Source organism: Ictidomys tridecemlineatus, chromosome 4 (genome assembly GCF_052094955.1).
Source record: "Ictidomys tridecemlineatus isolate mIctTri1 chromosome 4, mIctTri1.hap1, whole genome shotgun sequence".
NCBI lineage: Eukaryota > Metazoa > Chordata > Mammalia > Rodentia > Sciuridae > Ictidomys > Ictidomys tridecemlineatus.
This window is the reverse complement of record NC_135480.1, coordinates 45687377-45706172: the sequence shown is the minus strand read 5'-3', so window position 1 is coordinate 45706172 and position 18796 is coordinate 45687377. Positions and strand designations below refer to the sequence as shown.

At 37.7% G+C, this 18796-nt stretch overlaps 2 protein-coding genes, 1 long non-coding RNA gene and 1 other non-coding gene across 9 annotated transcripts in view; 1 reads left to right on the top strand and 3 right to left on the bottom strand.

The window, feature by feature from the left end:
- Window positions 1-996: 996 nt before the first annotated feature.
- On the bottom strand, window positions 997-3879 carry Rps13 (ribosomal protein S13). Its single transcript, XM_005326762.5, has 6 exons — window positions 3767-3879; window positions 3573-3621; window positions 3319-3397; window positions 2401-2570; window positions 1585-1685; window positions 997-1074 (listed from the first exon to the last, which is right to left on the bottom strand). Exons 1-6 carry the CDS (start codon window positions 3787-3789, stop codon window positions 1041-1043), a joined length of 456 nt encoding a protein of 151 aa, XP_005326819.1. The 5' UTR covers window positions 3790-3879; the 3' UTR covers window positions 997-1040.
- Window positions 1250-1339, bottom strand: LOC120890219 (small nucleolar RNA SNORD14). Its single transcript, XR_005734460.1, has one exon. It is a non-coding gene; the product is annotated as a small nucleolar RNA SNORD14 (small nucleolar RNA).
- A 3807-nt stretch (window positions 3880-7686) lies between the features above and the next one.
- LOC144377084 (uncharacterized) lies at window positions 7687-11037 on the top strand. Its single transcript, XR_013437739.1, has 2 exons — window positions 7687-8106; window positions 8690-11037. It is a non-coding gene; the product is annotated as an uncharacterized LOC144377084 (long non-coding RNA).
- Window positions 11038-11383: 346 nt separating this feature from the next.
- The window catches only part of Pik3c2a (phosphatidylinositol-4-phosphate 3-kinase catalytic subunit type 2 alpha), a 119532-nt gene continuing 112119 nt past the window's right edge, over window positions 11384-18796 (bottom strand). For 4 of the 6 annotated variants that reach the window (XM_078046404.1, XM_078046406.1, XM_078046407.1 and 1 more), the window contains 5 exons: window positions 17224-17341; window positions 17063-17135; window positions 16654-16763; window positions 16441-16566; window positions 11384-13225 (listed from right to left, as the gene is read on the bottom strand). In XM_078046404.1, coding sequence (XP_077902530.1) covers window positions 13043-13225; window positions 16441-16566; window positions 16654-16763; window positions 17063-17135; window positions 17224-17341 — 610 coding nt within the window. In that variant the 3' untranslated portion in view covers window positions 11384-13042. Of the gene's footprint in view, window positions 13226-16440; window positions 16567-16653; window positions 16764-17062; window positions 17136-17223; window positions 17342-18796 lie in introns of those variants that run through there. The other 2 variants (XR_013437737.1, XR_013437738.1) reach the window with 2 other exon arrangements.

Sequence of the window (18796 nt, the reverse complement as noted above, 5' to 3'; positions counted from 1 at the left end):
TATCCAGGCTCTCAATGCTAAGTTATGACATTGGTTTCTTGAAAACATGGGGTTTTACCTACTGATCTGAACAATTTTTATTAGTGCTTAGAGTAATGCTGAAGTAAAAAGCTACTAAGTAATGCTAGGAACAAATGTACCTGTAGTCCCTAAATATTTGGATGGGTCACTTTCTTCATGTTCAGCATCCTTAAATTTGTTGCAGTGACAGACCTAACTAAAAGAATTTCTTAAAGGTTGAAATCTAAACTTGTTAAACTTACTGATTCAGTCTATAACTACCTTTTGCTTTTTCTGAATTTTTAATAACATCCAGACATGCCATTTGTCATTCTGTCTCGAGTTTCTGAGATGTACCTCTCCCCCGCCCCACTAGTACTAAGGATCGAACCCAAAGGCACTCTACCATTGAGCTACATTTCCTAGCCCTTCTAATTTTTTCTTTTTCTTATTTGTACTTTTTAGTTATACACGACAGTATATGCCACTGTGCCCAACTTATATTTGCCTCTTTTAACATCTATGTACATTATTAAGGATTAGGTAAACTAAATACTCTGATCCAAGTACTGTAGCACATGCCTGTAACCCAACTACTGAGAAGACTGACACATAATTATATGTTGGAGGTCTGGCTGGGTAACTTAGCAGGACCCCATTTCATAATAAAAAGGGCTAAGAATATAGCTCAGTGGTTAAAAAAAAAATTGATAACCAATAAAAATAAACAGTCCTTACTTCCTGGTCTCTTTTAGTTCTCCTGTACATATACAGCATCAACCACCAGGTTACAAGCTGCTCAATTAGTTTAAGGAGCCAGTGAAAGAATGAGATACATGGATGCCATCACTCTGCTCCTTTGGAATCATAATACTAAGCTAACAAACTTTCCTATAATAAAGTCAACAACAACAAGAAGATCAACACATAATAACCACTGAAACATACTAGTTTCTGGATTTTCGTTTTCTTCAGAGAAAGAAATACAAAACATACTTTTAGTTAAACAATGCTTTTATTGTTTGAGTACATACATAAATTTATGCCACCAGGGCAGAGGCTGTGGATGACTCACTGAAAAGGAAAAAAGGGAAGAGAAAATTAGGATTAATATTGGTCCTCAGTATCCATTCATAGACTCTCACTGCTAATGAGACTATTTCAAAACAGCTAAAATAAACCCAAATAAATAGACCAAACTGAGTTTCAAAATAAGCTCATTGTGCTCAAGCATAATGAATAACATTGCTCACTCAGACATCCAAGGAAGGAATGGCCAACATGAGGAAAAACCTTTCTGGTGGAAACTGCGAATGTTGGATAGCAATCATCATAGTGAGCAATTCATGCAAAAATCAAAACTACATTAAAAACCTGGGAGAAGTGTGAAATGGAATTACTATTCCTCTCAAAACAAGGGGGGACAAAGGACTTACTCATGGTCCAAAGCAAGAAGCCTGTAATCTATGGCCCTCTATTTGTCTTTATAAATATCTACCAACTGAGCTAAATTATATCCCCAGCTCTAAGAGCTAGAATCTTTATTATCAGGCTGATTCCAGTTAAGGAAGGATAGATACTTACTATTTCCAATTTGGGGGAAGGACCCGCTTGGTCTTATAATACCGAGCCAATCGGTGAATTCGGCTCTCTATCAGAATCAGGCGGAATTTAGCATCCTTATCCTAAAGATAAAATTCAATAAAAAAAAAAAAAAACCTAGTGCAAATAATTAATTTCACAAGGGAATGTAGAGCTGCCATGCACTTTCTTTAATGAAAAGTTATCCCAATATTCTTGTACTAAAATCACAGCTGGGCCACGTGTGGTGGCGCATGCCTGTAATCCCAACAATCCGGGAGGCTGAGGCAGGGAGATTCTAAATTCAAAGCAAACCCCAGCAACTTGGTAAGACCCTATCAAAATAATAAAAAGGACTGAGGACTTGGCTCAGTGGTTAAGCACCAATACCAAAATAAACATTAAAAAAAAAGTCCACCAATATTTTTTTTTTAAAGAGAGGAGAGGAGGAGGGAGAGAGAGGGAGAGGGAGGGAGGGAGGGAGGGAGGGGGGGAGAGAGAGAGAGAGATTGATTATTTATTTATTTTAGTTTTTTTTCGGCGGACACAACATCTCTGTATGTGGTGCTGAGGATCGAACCCGGGCCGCACGCATGCCAGGTGAGTGATCTAGCGCTTGAGCCACATCCCCAGCCCCTCCACCAATATTTTTGAGGGAGGGGGAAAAAATCTCTGGTAGATTTTTACTTAAAAGTAACTGTAATCCTGCCTAACTTTGTGTCCTAAGTCACCTTAAATAATTCAAATCAGATGCATACTCACCAAAGTAAGTTTGTATAAGCAAGTCTACTTAGTAACAGATTTTATTTACCCTCTTACCTTTCTATTCCTCTCAAGATGCTTTCGAACAGCAACTGCTTTCTTAATTAAATGATAGAGATCCTCAGGAAGATCAGGGGCAAGTCCTTTGGACTTCAGGATTCTTAAGATCTTATTGCCAGTCACAAAACGTACTTGTGCAACACCATGTGAATCCCTCAGTATCACACCTAAAAAGAGAATCACATGATTTAACTTCCAACAAACACCAAATGCTAAATGCACATTAGGATTAAGTTCAGAAGGCAAGTCACCTTCCTATCTCTAAGATGGGGTCTACTTTGATAAATCACAGAAACCAATATGAGAAAGCATGCAAAGATCATGCAGACATTCAAAGAAAGTTTGCCTAATACTAAGGGAAACCTTTCTGGTGGAAACTGCAAAATGTTGAAAGACCATCATCATAGTTGAGTTTGCTGGAATACAGCTGAACACACATATAAATCCATTTGTTTTTACAAACATCATTTCTTTAAAATCTTGTTACTTATGATCACTTAAATGTTCTTTTAGTATGTCATACTTCCACTAGATTATAATCTCTATAAAGTAAGATATTTTGCCTTTTTAATTTTCTCAGAACCCAACACAAGCAGGAAAATATTTGGCACTTGTAATGAGGTGTGTCAAACACAAGGTGTAGCCAGTTACAAGTTCTCTCTTTATAGTTATAAGATTTGGAGGGAGTTTTTTAGCTTCACCATGCCTCAGCTTCTGCAAGTGTAAAATAGAAAAAACTATTAACATTTACTTCAAAATACTGCCATCAGATTTTAACTTGAAAACTAACAAAAAGTAAAGCCAGAAAACCGGGTAAATTATTTTGAGGGCACTTATGAGGCATATTTGCGCAGGAACCTTTTTCTACAAGTCAAAAAAGGCCATAGAGTATGCATTAGACACGAACACACTCACCGATCTGTGAGGGAGTCAGACCCTTCTTAGCCAGTTTGTAAATCTGCTCCTTCACGTCGTCAGATGTCAACTTCAACCACTATTTATGCAACAAAAAACAGCCTTAGGATGAGAAACGAAGGATGGCGCCGAAGCACGATGGCCCCCTCCACCCTCAAGACTTGTGCACACGTCTCCACACCCCGGAGTCGCCTCCCTCGAGGAACGAATTCCACTCTCCTCCCCACCTTCTCCCCAGTCCCAGTGCTACTTACGGTGGGGACGCTGCGGCGATAGGGCAGAGCCGACTGGGACAGGCCCTTCCTGGGGAGAGAAGCACACGGGGTGAGGTGGCGGCCCGTGCCACAGCACCCCAGAATATCATCCCCTCAAACTGCAGCCCACCCTCTCTCCTCTCCCCTATCCCTGCGACCCAATTCCGCAATCCGACTCCAAGCCACGCGCTCACCCGGGAGCATGCATGCGACCCATGATGGCGGCAGTCAAGGATCAAAAAGAGAGTGAGGGTGGAAACGCCGCAGGAAATCACTCCGCACGCAGGAAGTGACCTCATACGTCCCCACTTCCTCGCAGGGAGAGAGCGTGTCTACGCTTCACAGCCACCGGCGGCGGCGTGACTACATATCCCAAAATGCATTTCGGCGTGCGCATGCGTCCGCATTTGAGACGCAGCCCAGAGACCATCGGAGTGAGACCTGTTTTGCAGCCAGAGCGGGAAATCGAGTAAATCAAAGTTCGGTGCTGCCAGCGCCCAACTCGTACACATTCAAATACTGGGCAGGAGTGGGGAGAACTTAGATAGAGCTGCAGGGCTCAGCCATAACAGAGGGTTCATTCCTTCACCAGCGCTCCTTTGCATCGTCCCTCTTCATTCCTTTAAAGGCTGCCCCATCTTTTCATTCAAGGGCACAATACTGTGAATTGTTATTCACATAACAATACTGTGTTATGAATGCTGGACTGGAATGGTTGGCAGCCGCCGCCCTGTCAAGTTCTTCCACTTCTTTAGATGCTGATCTAGTCTCGGGAGAGACCACTAACAGTAAAGGACCAAACCGAATATTCGAAGGACGAAGGTCCTCAGCAGCGCTCTTTTCCCTACGTCCGCCTGCAGGAAGCGTGGCTGGTGGAGAAGTGGGTTAGGCAAAGCCTTGCTGAGCGGCTTATCCAAGGGAGTGACAGCTTGGCGGGCAGGAATGAAAAGATTGCCAGATCCGGGAAGATGAACATGAAAATGAGGCCCTTGAACTTCTTGGGAAAAGCAGCTCTAAGGAAGTTTAGATCTTCCACCACTTAAGAAGTTCTAAGACTGAACCAGTGCTTGTACACAATGCGTTTAAAAAGTGGGCCAATGAAATAGCTTTGTTCAAAATAACAAAACCCAAACCATGATCCTGGAAATGAGGAAGCTTAGTTAAAAACAAATTCCTGTCGATAAGTTTAGTGATTAGTGAGAGGTTTAAAAATACTCTACGTGATTCTGGGCCCAGTGATGCGCTCTTGAAATCCCAGACTAAGGAGGCTGAGACAAGTTCAAGGCCAACTTCAGCAATTTAGCAACTTAGACTCTTTCCAAAAATAAAAGGGCTGGGGATGTAGCTCAGTGGTAAAGAGCCCCCTGGGTTAGATTCCGTACAAAAAAAAAAAAAAAAAAATCTCTAGGTACTAAAAACGTCCACCCTGGCTATTTCAACCTATCCCTATTTGCTGAATATATATTTTTTCCCTCCAAAACATTAGGGACTTCAAACTGGATAAATTCTTTGGGTAATTTTTTTCCCTAGCAAAGATGTATTCCTATAATTCACCACATTTACATTTTTAGACTAAATAGATAGGTATCTCAAACTTGGCTCTAATTCTCAGTCCCTACCTCTAGCTACCACTCTATACTCCTTCCTTTCAGTACTTACTCCATTTGCTAAAAAAATATGTACACATTTTTTCCTCTCCTTTTTGTAAGATAATCATCTCAGCACATCACAAAAAATATATCATGAATCCATTCTCTTCCCTTCATTTCCACTAGAACCCTTTACCCTAGCAGCCTTCATTTCTGATCTGGCAACTAAATGCTGTTCTCACTGTGCTTTTACTAGTGTTCTTCCCTGCTTTAAACACAATCCATACTCAACGTAGCAGTGAGTGATCTTTTAATGTTGTAAATCAGATTTTTTTAAATGTCTTTTTATGTCTTAACACTTTCCACCCAATTCCAAACACTCCTTTCTAATCCTGCAAGGTAACATGTTTCTTTTAGAGCTTTTTCTCTTGCTGTTGCTACTGCCTAAATACTATTCTCCAAGATCACAAGTTTGGTTTTCAGATATTTGTAACAGTGTTTAACAGTTTATGCTTTGATTGTATCTCTTGCTGCTCTGTCACCGCAATTTATTTCTAAAATAGACATGTTTCTTTCTCTTCCTCTCCTCCTCCTCCTTAATGTCAGGGGAAACAGGATTATTTTCTTCCCCATCCTAGGCAGAGTTATCTCTCCCTGAGTATACACCAACCATAGGAATGAAGTAATTCAGATTTTGGGGATGGTACCAGAAGATCTCAGAAATGAGTATCTCCCAAATTAACAAGTGAATTACAACTTCCGACAGGGAACATATGGAATGTAGCTTTTGAGTCATGTCTTTAAAAGCCCCCTGTTCCTGCTGATGGGCAGAATCACATCCTTTGGGACAGGAGTCCCCAAGTGTTTCTCCTTTGCTAGAAAAGCAATAAGCTTTTTTCTTTTTTCTCAAAATAGTGTCCTCTTATTGGATTGGCATAGGGGACAAGGACCCACCTTTCAGTAACACCAGAAATTGAATGAATGTAAGGGCACTTAACCACTGAGCAATGTTCCTTTTTATTTTTTATTTTGAGACAGGATCTCACTAGGTTGCTTACAGCCTCACTAAATTGCTAAGGTAGGCTTTGAACCTGTGATCCTCCTGCCTCAGCCTTCCGAGTTGCTGGGATTACAGTTGTGGATCACTATGCCCATCCTTGAATTCATTTTTATATGTGGTATGAGGTAAAAGTCCTCCTCATTCTTTTGCATGTGGTCATTCAGTTGTCCCAGCACCACTTGCTGAAAAACCTTTTCTTTCCCCATTGAACGATGTTGGCAGTCTGTTCATTTCTTGGATCATCATGCAAAAATAATAGCTGTTTTTTTTTTCTTAAACCCTTTTAGTTGTAGATGGCACAATACCTTTACTTTATTTACTTATGTTTATGTGGTGCTGAGGATCGAACCCAGTGCCTCACTCATGCCAGGCAAATGCTCTACCACTGAGCTATAGCCCCAGTCCCCAAAACAGCTGTTATTAAAACAAAGAATACAACCACCAAAATTTAATACTTCATAGAGAGAAGTAGTGAAATGGAAAAGAAGTTAGGTTAAATTATTGAGAATGTAGCATGTACCAACCAAAAAATTTGGGGAGGTGGGCTGGGATTGTGGCTCAGCAGTGGAGCGCTCGCCTAGCATGGGCGGGACTCGGGTTCAATCCTCAGCACCACATAAAAATAAAGGTATTGTGTTGTGTCCATCTACACCTAAATAATAAATATTAAAAAAAAAAGTGGGGAGGAAAAGGAGGAAGGGAGAGAGGAAGGAAGAGGGAAAAAAGAGAGGTTGGGGGAATATGGCAAGAAGTTACAACCACATGGAAGAGCGGCTCAGGAGGCTGAGGCAGGAGAATCACAAATTTGAGGCCAGCTTCAACATTTTAGGCTCTAAGCAATTTAGTGAGACCCTGTCTCAAAATAAAAAATAAAAAGAGCTGGGGATGTAACTCAGTGGTGTAAGTGCCCTTGGGTTCAATCCTTGGTACAAAAACAAACAAACAAAAAGACATGGAAGAGAATGGTAAGGTCTATCATACATTTATCAGAGTTCTAAAAACAAAGGAGAATTTTTAAAAAAAACATTTAAAAATTTCAATGATAGATGATACTACCAAATATACAGAATTGAGGAAAATTACTGATCCACAGATTTAAGTATCCCAAATAAAATAAAAAGGTTTCTACTCCTAGGCACATGTTTAGTTAATATAGATCAAACAAGGTTAGTGCTAATAATTGTTGAAGCTGTGTGATGAATTGATTCATGGAATTTATTATACTCTTGTCTACTTTTGTATATATTTAAAGTGTATATAATAAACTTACCCCAAGGTCAATGAACCATGGCCTCATGCTGAAATTCCAGGATGAAGGTATAGGAATAGAATTCACATTTTTCAATTCTGTAGATATATCTAGAATGTGACTGTTTACTTGGCTACTTAATATTTTAAATAAATTACCAAAGGCCAGTGACTCTAGGTATACATTTCTGATAACCTGCTATTGGGTTCCCTATTAGTTAGTTTCTCCAAGAATTCTGTTTCTATTCTTCACAATTGAATATATCCTATTCTTTTCATTCTTGCTTTCCATTGTCCTGTGAATTTCATTCTTCACATTTTTGTGACCAGAACCTGGAAAGAAGTTGGCAGTGAGCTGCTACAGTCTATTGCAACACTGGAGGGAAGAGCCCACATTAAGAACTGCAACTTGCCACCCAATGGTAGTGGAGGAGAATTGGGCTTTGCCCGCTATGACCCTAAGGGCTGACCCTGGTAGGCATTCCCTGCTGTGATTAGCTGCTAACACTAAAATACCCTTATTTGCAGAGGCCTGACACACAGATTCTACCTGCCAACAGAAGTGGAGAATTGAGTTTTGTCTCAAACTCTGGTTTCATTATTTGAACCTAATGTGGAGCACTCTTCAGAAGGATGGGTAATACTTTCTGGCACAAGTTCTCCTTTGAGGTGCATTTTGATAAAGGAAATAAGAATGGGATATCATAAAGGTAAAGGGAACATCAGTAATGTAGAAGGAAGAGATTGAGAGCCAGAGTTGAGGGATGAATAAGGGAAGACAATGCAGTATAAATTCTTTAAAAATTATGTTATGTGCATATATAAATATACCACAGGGAATCTCACCTTTATGCATAAATAAAAAGAACCAATCAAATATAAATAAATAGATGAACATAGGAAGTCTAGTAGAGGAAAGAGAACAGGGGAGTGGAGGGAGGAATTGGAGGGAAAAGGGGGGTTAGAAGAGGGATCATGAACTGAAATTTAATTCCATGTATGAGTTTATCAGCATGAACCAACAATATATAACAATAAAGCTCTAATTAAAAAAAATAAGATACATTTTGAACCACTGGGATACCTTTGACCCTCATACCCTGAAGAAGCAGCACCTGATATATTTTTACGTACCCAAGGTTGGAGGATGGGGAAAAATGGCTCCCTGAGTAGTAAAGGTAAATGGGATTGATTCATAGATTAATCATTCTCAATTTAAGCCTTTCAGTTCAGAAAAAGACCCGACAATCAACACTTCCAGAGAGGAAAACACCAACCAATGTTCCTGTGAACCATTAAAGGATGAAATTTCTGTGCAAAAGGACCTGAGGGCCACCTGCATTTGCAGATAAGTAATGATAAAGAAATTCTAAACCAGGTGTTTAGAATGGCACATGCCTGAAATCTCAGCAACTTGGGAGGCTGAGGCAGGAGGATTACAAGTTCAAAGCCAGTCTCAGCAACTTAGCAAGACCCTTTCTCAAAACAAAAAGGGCTTGAGATGTGACTCAGTGGTCAAGTGCCACTGGGCTCAATCCCTGGTACCAAAACAAAAACAACAAAACAAAGGACATTCTGATTAGCCCATATCTTTGCAATTCTTCTCATAATGTTGCATTGGTGTATGTCAAGATATATACTTCCTAAAAGGTGGGATGGCTTTTCCCACACCGCTATAATATTATTTTATATTATATGAACATGGACTCTTCCCTTCTTAGCTCCTCTGTTATGATACTTAATGTTTGGCCTATGTTTACTGATTCTTCTTGTAAAATTTATTTCTTCTCACCTAGCATCTATCCAACTACACATTTTATAAATGGAATCCTAGAAGAAAAATCCAATCTAGGGCAGTGGTGGGAGTACAATAGCCATATTTCTGTAGAAGGACACTGTGTCCCTTTTCAGCCTAAGGTGGTATCATCCTTTTCCCCTAATAGTAGTTAGGGTCACTTCTTTAGAGCGAGGTATGAAGCCATCCAGGAGGAGCTGCAGAGAGGAGGCTTGAGTGGGCTGGAGCACAGGCCATGGCTAGGCACAGCTCACCATGCCAGTGTGGATCTGAGGTACAGCAAGCCAGGACTGAGGCAAACCAGGAATCACCAACCTGTTACACTGTGGCAGCTTGGACCCTTTCTGGTCCATATGCCCACTCCACACAGCACCACAGCGGGACCCTCCAAGCTTCCATGATCCTACCACCTCAACTTCCCACTTCCTGACCAAGGTTCAGAAAACAAAAGTGGGGCAGACACCTGAATGGAAGTTCAGATTCAAAAGTCACTGAGTAGCATTACTGCCTTTCCAAACTCTGATTGGCATTAAGACCAATAGTGTTGACCTAAATCCTAGACTAGCACACTCAGACCACTATTGAGTGCCCTCTTGGCTTTGCAAGAGTTGTTTCTATTCTTCACACTTGAATAAATCTTACTCCTTTTATTCTTCGATGGGGACAATGCTGAGAAGCATTTCACATCTAAGAAATGGTAATGAGGGCTATAGCAAAGTGTAGCAATCAGAGCTTCAAAGAATCACACACAAAAGTCAGACTCTATTTTCCAGGAAAATGATAGGCCCATTCTAAAATTCTAAGATTACTGAACTAGATGAGAAGCAAAAAATACCAATAGTGAGCTCAAAAGTTTGAAATCAAAATATGATAAATAAGAAACAGCAGCAGTTTCCTTTATTTCAGAAATATTTTAATATAATCATAGTACAGTTATGAAGTCACATTCAATATATTCAATTGAATATATTCAAAGTATTAATAAAAATATTATACATCTTTCTTCACTATCCTAATATAATTAATGTATTTGGTTCTTATAGATGAGATTAGTTAAATTTATTCATATTCGCACTGCTAGTGAAACAGCATGTAAGTAAATCTATGGATTATAATAGTGGGGCTTCAATCCTTTTTGACCCTAAGTTTATCAAAAGTGTTTCTTTTTTAAATGACACAAACTTGAATTCTAGAAAGAACAGTTAAACAATTTAAGGCAAGATTTTGAAACTTTTATACAACCTGAATTTGAAAAAAGGAATACTTTATCAAAGATCATACATGCCTTAACATTTAAGTATTTATAGATTTATAAGGCAGTAATGAAAACTTCAGTGCCGGTTCTACACTGGGTTCCTCAGCAGAGAAAATAATAGGTTCTTGGGATGAACTATAATCTTCAGATCCCAAAATGCAAGAAGAAAGATTTCTTCTAGTACAAGACTTACATGCAGCAGAATTATTTTTACTCAATAAATTATAAAATATTGTCATTATGCAAATTAGTGTCTTTGCCAGTTTGTTTAGACTTTTGTTTTTCAGATTTACTTTAAGTTAAAAAAAAAAAACATTTAAAAATTTCAACTAATTTAGAATTGAGATAGTAGTAGTGCAAAGAGACTCCCCTCCTTTTTCTTTCTTGTTTTTTGTTTGTTTTGTTTTTTGGTATGGGCTGAAGCTTAGCATTTCACAAAGAAATAATTTATATTAAAATATAGGTGTTTTCATGACCAAAGAAGGCACAAAATGAGTTAAATTAAGAGAAAATATGACCATCATTCTGAACGCTTTAACTGTACAATATTAATCATAATATACACTTTTAGATCTGAATTCAGATTTCTTGTAATTGAAAAGTGACATCACATTTTCTAGTTCTATTTGTGCTTAAAAGACACTGCTGTGACAGAGTGCAAAAAAAGCAGTCGATATTAAGTCCAATAAACAATACCTTTTGACAAGATATTAGTATTTTTTTTAACAGTACTAATTGACAACTCATGGAATGGAATTAGGTCTCAAAAGCTTAAGTGAAAATTTCTAGTGCTACACTACATTTACAAAACTACTCACACACTTCAAGGAAATGTTAACTGTACGTGGAAAAAGCAAACAGTGGTGCTTTGATCTGCATTTTAATTAACTTAGTAAATATACAACACATTTTAACATTTTTAAAAAGACATAGAAAATCACACTCGTGAGTTTTCCAACAAATTACTTTTGTGGGGAGGGTGGGATGCTGGGGATCAAACCCAGGGCCTTGTGTGTGCTAAGCAAGCACTTTTCCACTAAGCTACAAACAGATCATTAGTGTTAGGCACCAAAAATTTCAAGTTTGTTATTTTAAAATGTTTATTTCTGCTCTGTAGGTATCATTCATATTAAACATTTGCATACTTTATAAAAATTCTGTTCTGGACAACTGAATTAGAGATTGTCTTTTCTCTCTTTGATACTCTTTACTGCATATTTTGTCAGTTTTCTCAGAAGGACCAGATTGCTGCATCTCTGTTACCATTTTAAAAGTATCTGAATTTCCATTCTAACCATGAAAGTTATTACATATATGTATTTATCTAAACAAAATTATGTCTGAAGGTGAACAGTAAAAAAATGAGTGTTATACTTAATGGTTATAGTGTAATAATTTCATTTCTATCCCTTATGATTTCTGAATCTCATTGTATGATGGAAAATAATTCTTATATGTGAACATACAATGTTTACAAATGTCAATTTATAAGATGAACTCTCATAAGATGTTTGGACCCTACAATCTTTGTCTGGTTCCTTTCTGTAAAGAGTCTATACTACTCACGGAGTTCTAACGCAAACAGGAATGGGCACAGGATTTTCACTTGCTTAATGACAAAGTAAATATATATGGAAGTGAAATTATCCAGGTTCAATTTACACCCCAAGGAGTTAAGTGTAGGATTATTATGGAATGATAGAATTTATTATACAAGTATATCAACGAATCTTATTCAGTACTGGGCAATGAAAACTTAAATGGATGGATGGTTAAAATAAGTAACACAACAGAAGCAAAGAAAATAATGTTTTTTTGGGAAAAACATCAGTAAATGTACACAATGTTTTGTCCTTAATAAACTAAAAGTGAAATTACTTGTTATTTATCAAGTCAGGAAAAAAATCAGAAATTAAGTGCCAGTGATGCATATAAAGTTAAGTAAGGCACCATTATTTACAACTTCAGCAATTGGCACTTATTCTGAAAAAGGCTTTAACAAATGAATAAAAAACTTCTATTTTGTATAAACTACTTAGTAGTTCTTAACATAGTTATCTATTATTTGTGCTTTGCTTTTCAGCCCTATGAATAGCAGCTGCATTTTACGGTAACATTCTGCATCTTTTCATTACTTTGGTGTTTGTGAACTTAAACAGTGGTAAAAGCTGTAAAAGGTGCATAACAGAAAAACAAATGTACTATGTCTATATAGGAAACAATGCAAAATGGATGGCTGAACTGATATAGTACTACTTCAAAAGTCTTTTTCAGGACTTATCAAGGTTAGGATTTGTAACATTTTAAATGACTTTAAAACAGTAATGGCTTCCTGAAATTTTTTATAAAATTTAGTTACCTGACTATTGGTCCAACTGATGTGTTAAAATACAGTAAGTATATTTAACTTTATAATTTTTGCACAAGTATAAAAATACTATACAAAGTTCACAAATCTTCATGCATTCATGTATACACACATTTATAACTCTTCTTGCTTCCAAATCTGAGAAATTCACTAGATTACAAGTAAGTTGCTGCAGTCAGCTGATACCATTTAACTGTTTCTTTGCTCAAGTTGAAATCTTTCAAAGGTAGAGTTATTCCACCCAAGAAAAAATTCTCCCGCAGAGATTCTGCACTGAGTACACTCAGTTGAAGTTCTCTTTGTCTTAGGGTTTCTTTGCTATATCCATTGTACACAAGCTATAGCAAAGGATAAAAAGAAAAAGTAAAATTACATATTAACATTTTTGATTTCTTGGAATACTTTCAGCAAAATGTGAATAATGAATGACATCATGATGATATGGTTTGCCTCAATATTTCAGAAGCACATTTTCTATTTCAGGAGTCTTGGGTTGCATTATTATTCCTGTGAATGTTTGATATAAGAGATGTTTAAAGCAGGACCAATCCCACTGGTTGTCTAAAAAATAAAAACTCGAAACATGTTTTTTTCTGAGATGGAGGTGATGGGGAAGGGAAAAGATATTACATGGCAGTTTCCTTAAGATGATCTAATACATGGGAAAAAAGGAAAAAAGGAAGAAACTTGGGAGGGATAGCATAATTAACAATTATTTTACAAAAACAGAGGGAAATTGTTTTGCTGTGGGTAGTAATGCAGTTGAACATAGGGCCTTGGGCATGCTAGGCAAGTGCTCTACCCAGCCCTTTATCTTTTGACTTATTAAACACGAATTAGGAAAAGTACTACTTATTAAACTGCTAAGGCTTACTTTGAACTGCCTCAGCCTCTTGAGTAGCTGGGATTACAGGCATGTACCATTGTGACTGACTAGAATTTTCTTTTTGTTATCTTTTTTTCTGTAGAATCCATGTACCATGAAGTTATAATTTTTCATAATTCAATATGAACTTCTCATAATTAAATATGAACTTTTAGTAAAACTGTAGTTTACAGCAAACCTAGAGTGCTGCGAAGCTAATTCTATATCAAATTCTCATCACAACATTTAGAATTTTAATTTTTCCATAAAGCCTCACCATAAATTCAAGAAACATCTCTTTAATCATAATTCTTATTGATTGGCTAAAACAACTTAAAAAAACCTGTCCACATTTCATTTTCTCTTTTTTTTTAAAGAGAGAGAGAGAGAGAGAGAGAGAGAGAGAGAGAGAGAGAGAGGGAGAGAGAGGGAGAGAGAGAGGGAGGGAGGGAGGGAGGGAGGGAGAGAGAATTTTTTAATATTTATTTTTCTTAGTTTTCGGCAGACACAACATCTTTGTATGTGGTGCTGAGGATCGAACCCAGGCCGCGCACATGCCAGGCAAGTGCGCTACCGCTTGAGCCACATCCCCAGCCCCCACATTTCATTTTCTTGACAGTATAACACTAACTAGGAAAAGTACTACTTTTCTGAGAATAATACCAATAGGTCTTTGCCAAGGATTGAATATGTTTTTAAAGAGAAAGCATCTTCTTAGGTTTTAATTTATAACCATGATGAAATTCAGATTTCCTTCCTATAGCTATCCAGACACTTCTGTACAGAAGTAACATTAAGGTATAAAAATAATGTGATTTATACAAAAGAAGTGGTTAAATAAAAGGGCAAGGTAGAGGGACTTCAGCAGATCTAAGGTTAGTGAACTTATTAGTTGACCACAAGTATCTCATCTAAGTCACAGTTATGCTCCATACTGTTAGCTGATGATTTTCTTACTGCTTTCTTTTCCTTCTTTTGGTATCAGTGATTGAACTTAGGGGCACTTAACCACTGAGCCACATCCCCAACCCTTCTTATGTTTTATTTTAGGATGAGGTCTCTCTAAGTTGTTTAGGGCCTTGCTAAGTTGCTGAGGCTGGCTTTGAACTCGAGATCCTCCTATCTCAGTCTCCTGAGTTGCTGGGTTTACAAGAATGCTGCACTGTGACCGGCCTACAGCTTTTGATTTTGAGCACTCTATATTAAGAGGGTTACTGAGAGAGATTCAAACACATTCTAAGGGGCTGGGAACATAGTTCAGTGATAAAGTATGTGCTTGTTAGTATACTGGTTCAATCCCTAGCACCAAATTAAATGAGATTCAAAGGAGAATTATTTTAAAACTATAACCTATCAGATGAAGGAGAGAATACTGAAAATGTTTTACTAGGAGGAGCATTTGAACTCCAATTATCTGAAGGGCTGCCATGAAGAAGGAAGAAAGGAGTAGTTTTCTGTGGCTCCAAGAGGTATAACTAAGATTCCACAGGTGATTATACGGCATCAAGACTTCAGCTCAGAGCTGGGGATGTGGCTCAAGCAGTAGCGTGCTCGCCTGGCATACGCGGGGCACTAGGTTCAATCCTTAGCACCACAAACAAATAAAAAAATAATAATAAAGATGTTGTGTCCACTGAAAACTAAAAAATAAATATTATTAAAAAAAAAGACTTCAGCTCAGTATAAAAAGTAATCTAAGGGGTTAAGAATATGGCTCTATGGCCTTGGATTGTGGTTCAGTGGTAGAGCATTCACCTAGCATGTGTGAGGTCCTGGGTTCGATCCTCAGCATCACATAAAAATAAAGAAAGAAAGAAAGAAAGAAAGATAGATATTGTGTCCAACCACAGCTAAAAACATAAATATTTTTTAAATATATTTCTTTATTTTTTAGTTTTCAGCGGACACAACATCTTTGTTTGTATGTGGTGCTGAGGATAGGATAAAACCAGGCCGCACGATGCCAGGCGAGCACGCTACCGCTTGAGCCACATCCCCAGCACACACTCCCCCCCCCCCCCGCCAAAAGAATGTGGCTTTATGGTACACTGAGTACTTAGCATGCATGAGTCCTTTGGTTCAATCCTAGTACCTCAAAACAAATCTTAAAGTTGGTAGTTGCCCAGGACAAACTAGATAACTGAGAAGTATTTAAACACAAAAGCAATGAAGAACCACTGCTTGAGAATATTGTAGAGGAGGTTCATGCATTGGAAGGGAAATTCGCCTGGCATGCATGCGGCCCAGGTTCGATCCTCAGCACCACATACAAACAAAGATGCTGTGTCCGCCGAAAACTAAAAAATAAATATTAAAAATTCTCTCTTTAAAAATAAAATAAAATAAAATAAAGTTGTTGATAAACCTTTATTTATTTATATGTGGTGCTGAGAATCGAACCCAGTACTTCACACATGCCAGGTAAGTGCGCTACTGCTGAGTCACAGCCCCAGCCCTTTAAAATCTTTTTTTTTTTTAATTTTTAGTTGTTGATGGACCTTTATTTTATTCATTTATTTACATGTGGTGCTGAGAATTGAACCCCGTACCTCACATGTGCTAGTCAAGCACTCTACCACTGAGCCACAACCCCAGCCCAATACCTAAAATCTTTACATTTAAAATATCTTAAAATTTAAATCTCAAAAAAACAAATCTAGGAAATTTTTAGAAATGATTTTAACCTACCATTTCATTGAATGTTGGATTCCTAGTTTTTCGTGAAATTTTGGTTTTACGTTTGGATGTCTTGTGGGTATCTGGAAGTAGGTATGTTTTGACATATGGATTTGGATCAGCCCCATCTTCAGTAACCTATAAAGAAAAGCAGTCCCTTAACAGTAATACTTTCTACTAAGGCATCAATTTCTTCTATAACCATCATTATTTGTGATCACTCACAAGATCTTTGATGTGCATCACCATGATGAACAGAGTACCATTTCGGTAAGAGACAGATAACTTCACTGCTCCTCCTATTTGGCCTGGAGTAGGACTGAAGGGACCTGCACCTGAAAATACAAATATTTTTCTCCTTATTTTATCCTGCTTGCAATGGTTTAAGCTTCAACAAAACAATTTTGCTTTACTTCCAGAACCTCTGCATGTGGGTTGGGGAGACATACAGTGGAGGAAAGTAAAGAACCTGGTAGGTCACTGGAAAGTTAACTTTATCCAGAAGTAGACTGGCTTAAAAATACTCTCTTCCCATTCTCATGGACCAGCAGACCACCTGTCACTCTACCACATTCACTGAGAAGTTAGATTTGCAGGCCATGAATTACCAACAAAGAGAAAAAAGTAATCTCACCTGCAGACCTAGCTATTCCTTCAGCTTTCTCATCACGAATTAAAGGGTGGAAAAAAGTACAAACAAGATCACACTAAGATTGAAGAGAAAAAAGATTAATTAGTTTTATGGGGCACAAAGGATATATTATTATGTTATCACTTATTACATAGGAAGCTTACCTCTGCTACATCTGTTGAAGCACTCATCAAATTCTGTAAATAACTGTTCAACTCAACTTTCCTCTTGGCTGCTACATCTTTTATGTGTGTTCTTCCTAGAACCATCCTATTAGGAAAGCTATAAAATAAAATAAAATAAAAGGTGGAATTTGCCAGGTGTAAGTGGCACATGCCTGTAATTCCAGCAGCTCAGGAGGTGGAAGATCCAAAGTTCAAAGCCAGCTTCAGCAATTTAGCAAGGCGCTAAGCAACTCAGTGAGGCCCTATTTCTAAATAAAATACAAATTAGGGCTGGGGATGTGGCTCAATGGTTGAATGCCTGAGTTCAATCCCCAGTACAAAAAAACAAAAGTGGAATTAAAATTATTTGATCTGGGGGCTGGGGACGTGGTTCAAGTGGTAGCACACTTGCCTAGAATGCATGAGGCACTGGGTTCGATTTTCAGCACCACATAAAAATAAAGATATCCTGTTCACGTAAAACTAAAAAATAATATTAAAAAATATTTGATCTGGAAATATTTATAGAATCAAGTACAATGCTTCCTTACAAATATGCTTTTTTACATACTTCTTTTTCTCCCCCCCCCACCCCGCCCTATGGGGACTATACCCAAGGGCACTTTATCACTGAATTATATCCTCAGCTTTTAAAATTTTATTTTATTTTTTGGGGTACCAGAGATTGAACTCAGGGGCACTCAACCACTGGGCCATATCCCTAGCCCTATTTTGTATTTTATTTAGAGATAAGATCTCTCTGAGTTGTTTAGCACCTCACTTTTGCTGAGGCTGGCTTTGAACTTGAGATCCTTCTGCCTCAGCCTCTTGAGCTGGAAGGATACATGAGTGTCACTGTTCCTGGCTTAAATTTTATTTTTGAGACAGGGTCTCACTAAGTTGCTGAGGCTATCCTCAAACTTGAAATTCTCCTGCCTCAGCCTTGCGAATTGCTGGGATTACAGATGTGCAGTATCATGCCCTGCTACTTCTTTACATACTTCAGGATAAAAGTGGATTCTTAAACAGTTATATAGTATTTTTTTCTGTAATTTATCTTCAAAGTACAAGAGACAAAACAATTCAATTAGCCATTTTCATTTTCTACTATTTCTTCTCAACTTTAATCATTCACAAATATTTATCAAATCTGGTCTCTGAAAGAATCATTACTTAATCAACCACAGCCATTGTAAGCATCAATAGAATCCCCAAATAATGACAGGGCCTAAATCAGGTACTGAAAGGATAATCTCTTTGGTGGCAGTAGAAAGAAAAGACTACATATGGAAATTAATACTAATACCACTTTGCCTCTGTTACTTTTGAAATTTAGTCTGAAAAGAATTTGAACAACTTGACACAAGAAATCTGTTCATTAAGCCACTATAAAACTAGGTTTCCAAAGGGTATCAGATTCAAAACTAAGCCCTAAGATTGTGATTAACAGTTTTAGTGATATCTTTTTTAGTTTGTTAGTTATCAGAGGAGCTCAGTATGGCTCATAATTATCTCTGTAGTGATTCAGCAAGAGACTTTTTAAAATCAATATTACAAATTATCTTCTGTTGCT

Coding starts and splice junctions, on each gene's coding strand:
- Rps13 (XM_005326762.5), bottom strand. CDS start 3,789: ATGGGTCGCATGCATGCTCCCGG. Junction 1,686..2,400: donor ATCTTGAGAGGAATAGAAAG/GTAAGAGGGTAA, acceptor TTTTATCTTTAG/GATAAGGATGCTAAATTCCG. Junction 1,075..1,584: donor CTTCCCCCAAATTGGAAATA/GTAAGTATCTAT, acceptor TTTCCTTTTCAG/TGAGTCATCCACAGCCTCTG.